This window comes from Micropterus salmoides, unplaced genomic scaffold, assembly GCF_014851395.1.
Source record: "Micropterus salmoides isolate LMB-PRFRI ecotype aquatic unplaced genomic scaffold, ASM1485139v1 Ms_hic_scaffold_14, whole genome shotgun sequence".
Lineage (NCBI taxonomy): Eukaryota > Metazoa > Chordata > Actinopteri > Centrarchiformes > Centrarchidae > Micropterus > Micropterus salmoides.
In genome coordinates, this window is record NW_024040485.1 from 35,112,348 (window position 1) to 35,121,687 (window position 9,340).

The 9,340-nt window shown below is 37.7% G+C and overlaps 1 gene segment (V, D, J or C); it reads right to left on the minus strand.

The window, feature by feature from the left end:
• Positions 1-8,551: 8,551 nt before the first annotated feature.
• On the minus strand, positions 8,552-8,991 carry LOC119902835 (the record flags this gene model as incomplete). The annotated part of the segment is given in 2 exon segments: positions 8,552-8,856; positions 8,945-8,991. Coding segments are annotated over 2 exon segments (351 nt in total), but the record flags the coding sequence as incomplete, so codon positions are not given.
• Between the last annotated feature and the right edge of the window lie 349 nt (positions 8,992-9,340).

The window sequence follows — 9,340 nt, forward strand, 5'->3', positions numbered from 1 at the left end:
GATCATATAATTTTAAGGACACTTCTTTATGTCTCCTGAAAAATATCACTTGTGTTGTGCACCGACACCTTAAACCCCAGTTATTTGCCCACTGTCCACCTCCACAATTGCTGCCTGTAATGTTTTCTGAAAAATTTCAAATTCCGTCCTCTTATTCTAGGTGCCATCGTCTGCATACAAGGACTTCTCAATACTTGTGTCCACTTTTTCAAAATATCATTGATCATGATGTTAAATAGTACTGGACTACACACTGCCTTGTGGAGTACCATTTTCAACTTATAGAGTCTTGCCATTCTATGCCCACCCTGACCTCTATTGCCCTGCCAAAAAAAAGTCCGACACCCAGTTGTACAGTCTACCACCTACACCTAATTTATTTAATTTGATAAGTAACCCTTCCTTCCATAACCTATCGTATGCTTTTTCAATATCAAAAAGACAGCTACCACAACCCCCCATTTGTCTGAGCTTTTTTGATTTCAGATTCCAAACATAAAATAGAGTCCATTGTATTTCTCCCTTTGCGAACCCACTTTTGATCTGGTGAGTACAGATCTCTGCTTTCTATAGAGAATGTTAATCTGTCGTTATCATATTTCCATGGTTTTCCCCAACTGTGACGTGAGTGCTATTGGTCTATAACTTGAGGGGTCTGATGGATCTTTCCCAGCTTTTACTATTGGTACTATGATTGATTGTTTCCATGCTATTGGTATTTTGCCTGTTTCCCAAATCTGTTAAATAATCTTAAAACTACAGAAGTGCCTATCTTCCAAGTGAGCTAACATGCTATAACAGATGTTGTCCTTCCCTGGAGATGATTGTCTTGTTTGAGATAGCCCTCCTTAACTCAATAAGCTAAATGGTACTCTAATCATGTTGTTGTGCTCTTCTGTATATTGACACCTGGGTTCATGGCAAGAGTGTTTGTCTCTGCACTTTCTGGCTTCGACTAATAATTATCTGAAATGCCTGCTACTCCCTGATATACTAATGTTAAGTCAATGCACTTTCTGTATTTTGAACACTGTTGTATCTGGTGCCACTTCCATCATTCATGCAAACTAATCCCTTATCCCAATTAATTCCTCTATGATTAATCCATTAGTATCTGTTTTTACTTCCCCACAGTGTACTATGTGCATTAAAATCAGCACCAGACCACTTTATCCCGTGTTTGCCCACCCACAGTATTCATGTGTCTATATTTAATCTATTGCAAGGGTTATAATAATTAATTATTGTTAGTTCAGCTTTTGACTACTTGCTTCATGCTCTTTTCCTACACTCATCAACTAAACCTTGTCCCATTTAGCACAAACGTTGCTACCCCACCACCTTTTCCATTCACCCAATCATTCCTAATTGCTGTGTAACCCTGAATTACAAAGTCCCATTGTGGTTTTAGCCAGTTTCCTGTATGCATGTAATATTGGGTTTATCTTGGAGGTTTGAGATAAATGCTTAAATTCCTGTCCATTAGCAATTAGACTTCTTGCATTCCATTGCAGTATAGTTAGGATCATGAGATCCACCACCCCATGACAGTGCTTGTGAGCTGGGTTCCTCCACTTAATTGTTCCTCAACCTCCCCACAAACCCCTTGATTCCCAAGTACTTTTCTGCTGCTTCAACTATTATTTAGATTTTTTCTGTTTTCTTCTGTTTGCACAGAGCAATTTACCACTTCGACCAAACAAAACAACTCATTTTTTCCCCACCATCATAGTGTCTTCCGATTTTGTCACATCCCTACATGTTCTTGACTTTTTACATTCTGCCTAGCTTGTTTATTGTTTGGTCGTCTGGTTGCCAACCTACTCTGTTGGTTGCTTCAGCGTATGTTATCCCTTCTGATGTTTTAATTCTCTGTATTTCTACAGCTCTCTTACTACTCGCATCCCCTGTAGGCCGAGCTGTGTTCTCTCCACAGTTACAGCATTTTAGCTTAGCTCCATTTACGCATTTCCCGTACTCATGTTCACCACCGCATCTTCCACACCTTGGTTTGCCCTTACATACAGCTGCTACATGTCCATATTTTTGACACTTAAAGCACCTCAGAGGTGGGGGAACATAATGTTTGACATCGTAGCACTATAACCTATATATACTTTAGATGGTAGACTTTCCTCATCAAAACAATCATAAAGACAAGCTGTCACATCTTTCACCATTACGTGTTGTTTTCAAGCGTTTTGCCTCGGCTACCCGTGCTCCTTCCACATTTTCCTTCACTTGTTCTACTGACAAGTAACCCTTCATTCCATAACATATCGCACTATCTTCAATTTTGTTAAGCAGAACAGCCTTCCTTTGCTGATCAGTGTCCCTGCAAAAAACCATCAGTGCTCCATTTCTCATACTCGTGCACTTTTCATTGCCAACCAACTTGTTTATAGCTTTTGTTAAATGAACCGGGTTCCACTGTCGAATGAGGCTCCCTCCTGAATCATTTAATCATTACTTTTTTTTAATTTATTACAAGAATTATATAGTTACAGTTCACGTTTTTATAAGGAAGAAAAAACAAAGACAGTGAAAAAACATAAATAACAAAAAACAAACAACAAAATAATAAATTATAAAACAAAATAAAGTATACAGCCAGAGTGTCAAACAATAAATATAGTTAAATTAATTATAAAGTTATATTAGATAAATGTTGTAAACATTTTGATGCTGATTTACTCTTCAGTCCAGAAATACAGACTATATCATTTTTTAAGTCAAATTTAAAAACATTGAAAAGAGGTTTGTTCTTCATAAATTTTGATTATGAATAAAGAATTTCCAAGAAGATTAATAGATTGACTATGTATTGTACAGAGGAGTTGAATCAGAGAAATAAAATAAAATGTCAAAATTGGATATTTTTACGTTTGAGCCAAAGGTCCATTAATGAAGCCTTGTATATCATTCCACATAGAAGAGCTGTATGAACAGCTATAGAATAAATGGTCCAACGTTCTGTTTCCAGAGGCAGAAGAGCATTTTTCGTCTACAGTAGGGATAAATTTCGAGATAATCTCGTTACAGGGGTAACAATGGTGAAGAATTTTAAATGATATTTCTTTAACTTTGTTTGTAATTAAAAAATTTTGTGGGTTACTCCATGCTCTATTCCAATTAATATTTTCATACCGGGGGGTCCATTTGTGCCTGCATGCAGGGATAGATTTTGCACATAAAAGGTTCTTAATTACTTTGTTGTTGACTTTTTTGTCTAGAAAAGATAGACCATTTATTAAAACACTGCTGGACAAAATACATTCATTTGATCCAGATCTTTCTCACCTCTAAGTAAGGTTATGATCCCATTGGGAATAGCTCTGGTTACAACGTCAAATTATTTTCTTGGAGGATGAAAGTTAAATTTATGAGTAAGTCTTCATATGTTAAAATTTGATTTGAGTTATTTAACAGTTGGGCTACCAGTACAATGTCATGTTTAAACCAGTTTTGTATAAAGAGAGTCTTGTTTCTATATATGATGTTCCTGTTGTTCCAGATAAAGCATTTGTGAGGGGAGAAATTGTGTTTGTATAAAAGTGACCAACAAGTTAGAGCCTGTTTATGGAAGTTTGACAGTTTGACTGGCAGTCTGTTGATGGAGTATGGGCACTGAAGCAAGAATGTGATTTTACCAAGTTTTTCAAAAATAAAGTTTGGAACAATGTTCCACAAACTGTTTGGATTTTTCAAAAATCTTTTAAACCAGTTCATTTTTAATAATTCATTGAAAAGCGAGAAGTCAATTACCGATAAACCCCCTTCCTCAATTTTATTGGTCAAGATGTTTTTCCTGATTTTATGGGGCTTCTTCCTCCATATAAAATTATATAGTAGTTTGTCTAGATTGGCACATTGTAATTTAGTTATTTCTATAGATGTAAATAAATATGCTGCTCGTGAGAGACCTTCTGCCATATGTAGATATATCTCTTGTAAGCCAAGAATCAAACTTTTTATTAATAGAGTCGTACAGTGAAGAGAGATTACTCTCTGTCATTAACTTATGATTATGACTGATTTTTACTCCAAGATAGGTTACTAAATTCTTTATATTTATCCCACAAATTTGACCCGAGTGCTTATTTTTAAGAGAAAACAGCTCACATTTTGATAGATTTAGATTCATCCTGAGCTTTCAGAGAATTTATTCACAACCTTTAGTGCAATTCCTATTTGGGATTCATTTTTTAGAAACAGGGTTGTGTCGTCAGCCAGCTGTGATATTTTATTTCTCTTTCGTTTAATGTAATTCCTTTGATTGAACTCTTGTGAATTAGGACACAAAGGATTTGGGCTACAATCAAAAATAAAAGAGGCGATGTGGGGCAGCCTTGGCGGATCCCTTTCTTTATGTAAAATCTAAGTGAGGTTCCATTCGCCAATTTAACACAACTGTTTCCTCCCATGTACAGAGTTTTCACAGCATTAATAAAATTCTGATCAAAATTAAAACATTTTAAAGTGTCAATAATAAATTTGTGGCTTACCGTGTCAAAAGCTTTTTGAAAGTCTAAGAATAGGATAAGGTGTTCATCATCTAGAAAGTCTTTGTATTCCATCAGATCCAGAACTAAGCGAATGTTATTGGCTATGTGACGGTCTTTCATGAAACCAGATTGGCATTCATCAATTAAAGTGTGTAATTTAGATTAGAGACGTTTTGCAAAGATAGATGCTAGAATCTTATAGTCATTATTTAGCAATGTAATGGGTCGCCAATTTTCAATTAGTAGAGAGTCTTTGTGAGGTTTTGGAATAAGTGTTATGACGCCTTGCCTCAGAGAGGGAGGGAGTTCCCCTCTGTCCAGAGATTCTTTGAAGACAGCTAGGAGAAATTTACCTAATGACTCAGAGAAACATTTATACATCTCAGAAGTGAGGCCATCACAGCCTGGTGATTTATTGTTCTTTAACTGAGTTATTCCCCAATTAATCTCCTCAATAGTTATGTCCTGACAACAGATTTTATTATATTCTTCATCCACACAGTTAGGTGAGTCAATAAGGTTAAAGATTTCATTTGGATCTTTGAGATTATTATCTTTTGAGTAAAGTTGTTCGTAGAAAGCACATATATAGTTTGATATTTATTTACTGTCCTCACTAATCTTTTCCCCAATATTAAGTTTTCTTATAGTATTGATTTCTTGTCTTCTTTTTTCCATGGTAAAGAAATATCTGCTGTTTTTCTCTCCCTGTTCCATCCAACTCCTACGTGACCTTATAAAAGCTCCTTTTGCTTTGTTCTCATATAAAACGTCTAGTTGATTTTGTAAGTCTAATAAGGCATTGTTATCTTCTTGGCTCAGCTGCTTTTTTTCAGTAAGTATGTTTATATTGTTGATTAGCGTGTATGTTACGTTCTTCTTTTTGTGTGCCATTATCTTGCCATAACCCGAGCAGACGCCTCTAATTTTGTATTTGAGAAGTTCCCATGATGTCCCAAAATGATTCCCTTTTCTTGCAGCTTCCCATTGTTCTGAGATAAGGAGTTCTATTTTCATTTTTAGTTCCTCATGAGATAATAGAGAATTATTTAATTTCCAGTAACCGCTGGAGAATCTCCCTCTTTGTTCCTTGCTGACCTGAATAGATAAAGAGATGGCCTTATGGTCTGTCAGAACAGCAGGAGAGACAGTGCATGACTCAACGGAGGGCTCTAACTCAGCCGAGATCAACCAGAAATCTCTTCTGGACTGTAGCGTATGGTTTCTGTTGCTCCACGTGTATGTTTTCAACAATGTATTTTTTTCCCTCCATATATCAATGAATCCAGTCTTTTTGTAAAGTCAATTAGTTTTTTTGAGTTTGGAGCTAGTTTTGGCGGGCACCTGTCTAATTGGTTATCCATAACCATATTAAAGTCACCGCCCAAAATAACCTTAGCTACAGGATATTTAGACATCAGCTCATTTAAAACCGAGTCCAGCTCCTCCAAAAGTTTCGAATTATGAGAGAGTGAGCAGTGCCCATAGACGTTGCCTAAAATAAAAAATGCATCTTCCAAACAGGTAATAGTAATAATCCAGTGACCATTGGTATCCCTAACGGCATTAACAACCTTTCCTTTAAATTTATGAGTGAGAGTAGAAACCCCTGCTGAGTGGTTGGATCCATGAGTCAACCAGATGTCCTCTCCCCATTGACTCTTCCATAACTTTTCGTCCTCTTTACATGAGTGAGTCTCTTGGATGAAAATAATATCAGCATCGTAGTCCTTACAAAAAATGAAGATGGCTTTTCTTTTAACAATGTTTCGTAGTCCTCTGGCATTTATAAAAAGTAGTTTCATCAACCTCTAAAGAACAGTTCTCTTTACGAGAGAAAAACAACCTAAGCAATAACAGCTTCTGCCTCTTAAAAGTGGATTTGGAACATTTTAAAGTAATTACAGAGTGCTTGTGTTATTCATAAATGACTGATTGGGTTAATATAAAGTATAATATGTATTTATATATGTATGTATATTATTATTAGTTATTATTAATATAATAAAACCCTGCGAGAGGATGGAATTCAGCCCTCTGAATAGATATAGCGTTAGCCAACATAGGTATTAGAACAGTTACCTGAACAGATGTTCTTACCCCTTAAAACAGCCACAGAAAGATAGGGCACAGGTTCAGAGTTTACAACAACGTCCTAGTGTAGCTCATTAGGAACCCTCTTAAAGGATCTCCACATCCTCTATGAAGGCTCGGGTTCCTCTGAAAAAAGCTCGCTTTCCTTGTTTCCTCGCTTCTTCGATGCGGGGCCACAGCCTCTCTCGGGTCTTCTTGTCAGCCTGAGTGAGATCCTCGCCAAAGCGGAGCCTCTTCTCCCTCAGGAAAGTGTGGTTTCGTGCATTTTTCCAAATGTCGTCCGTCGCTGTGCGGAAGGCGAAGAGGATGATCACGGAGCGAGGATGCGTGTTGCCAGCGTCCCTCCTTCCAATTCGGTGTACGACATCAATGGCTTGATTCATATTTTGGTTAGGAGCAATCTGCTGACAAATGTCTATCACCTTTCTTTTTACATTTTCCTCCTTTTCCTCTGGTAGCCCATACAGCCTTAGAGACCATCTCCGCCTGTATCTTTCAGTCTCAGTGAGCCAAATTTCCATGAGTTTTATAGTTTTTTCATTACTGTTGCAGAGCTCAGATAACTTTTTGTTGTCATTTTTCAAAGCTTCGATTTCAGCGAAGGCAAAATTCATGGAGGTTTTCAGCTCTTCGATGCCTGACTTGTTGTCTCTTACCATCAGTTCCAGGTTATCAGCTCTCTGGTTAACTGCAGCTAGAATGTTAGCCTGAAGATCCTCCAGGGACAAGTCGCTCTTTTCTTTCCTTTTTACTTTGAAGGCAGGGCTGGAAGAGGGGCTACCAACCGGTGTAGCAGCCTCCGAGTCTGTTGAAAAGTCGTCGTCCATTTTCCCGCCGTTGTTTTCTTTTTGGCTAGCAAGGTAGTTGTTATCCGTTAGCTTCAGCACTTGAGCTCTGTCTTTGCATTTCTGTTTCCTATTTTGCTTTTGTTCGGACATACTATGGCGAAAGAACGTTTCCGACTGCAATAATGTAGTTCCACCGTCGTTAACAGCAAAGTTGGGAGGACAGAAAACTGTTATTAAGCAAACCGCTCTGTGGATGCGACTGAGCGCTGCTCCGCCATCACGGGAAGTCGTTTAATCATTACTTTGTACTCTTCGTTTCTACCTTCTGTTGAAGCTAGATGTTGCTCATTATCGGTTTCCTCTGAGTGAGAACTCTCATTTTGCTTACTCTTTTTCCCCCGTTTTCGTTTGCTATTTCCCTTTTCCACAATTTTCCATTTTCCATTTCTGCCGCCGCCATTTTCCAATAATTTAGTTATATATATTATTGAACACATCTTTGTTACTGCCATCTGGTTAATGCTTGCATTTCAGATATTATACTGTATTGTTGGTTTGGACATCAGGGCTCAGTGGATTGACATTTAATGCAATTGTAGCCTATTGGAATATAAGATTATTCCCTTCAGCTGAAGGGGCAAAAATAAGTCAAATTTATAGACTCACTCAGTTGTAGGAAGGTCTGGAACACCAGAACTTCACATGAATTAAACCAGCTGCCATGATTGCTGGATTTTATGATGGGATCTATAATCCAATATTGTCTGCAAAATAATGGAACCTGATGTTGTGTATTAAAAATAATTTGATCTGAGAGGACCTAGGATTGAACCCTGTGGTACACCACAAGAAATCACATCCTGACAGAAAAACTGAGAAACTTCTTTTATAAAGACGAGAACAAAAGCAATGAAAACCTGAGTCTGATGCCAACCAGTTTATAGACATGCTTAATTCAAACTGTGAACATGCTTTTCTCCAATACTGGAGTACAACAGTACATACAGTATATTGACAGTAATACATAAATTTGTTCAAGTTGAAATAAATCCAGACTTCATCATCACACTGCAGTTTAACAGTGTGTGACTCCCTCTAGTGGATGTTGTGGAGTATTCTGTTGTCTTTGCTCCAAAGGTTTTTGTACAGAGTTTTGGTGTTTCCTGTCACTGTGGGCCGCAGAGCACAGTAGTACACAGCAGAGTCAGACAGCTGAAGCTTCTGGATCTTCAGAGGAACTGATGTCTTGTTGATAGTGGCATCAACTCTCTCTTTCTCTAAAGGGGTATCCTTTGTTCCAGAGTACCGTTGCAGCATAAACTTTGGGTAATCATTTTCTTCTTGTTTGTACCAGAACAAATAGGAATATGTAGTTGTTGTCTCAAAAGTACAGTCAAGTGTAACTGTGTCTCCTTCAGCAGCAATGACATCTCCTGCTGGCTGGGTCACTCTGTCTTCTCCTTTACACTCTGGGGAAGAAGAGAACATGCAGAGGAAGAGATGGATCAATAAAGATGATTGATTAAAGGAGAACAATCAGTAGGTTTAAAGAGTTACCTAGCCAGAGAGTCAGAATCAGGATGTTTCTCAGCCAGTGGTTCATGTCTGCAGTGAGAGGGGAGGAGAGAGAGGAAGAACATTGATACTCTGATGGATCTGGGCCTTCACATCATTGGCCCTTCCTCTTCATCATCTGTTGAGGAACTCTCAACATTTACATCTCAGCTGTTTAGCTGATGCTCTTATCCAGAGCAGCTCATAATGAGGAGCTTTAACATGTGAACTTTCTGTTACAACAAAGTCTCTTTAACCACTTTTCACCCTGGTAGAATTATGAAATCATCATCATCAGTCTGTAATTTGTATTTATCTTTTCAGTGTTTGTAAAACAAGGACTTCCTTCTGTTTTAATGCACAGGAGTAATATAGTAACTTGTCATTAGATTGTGTTGT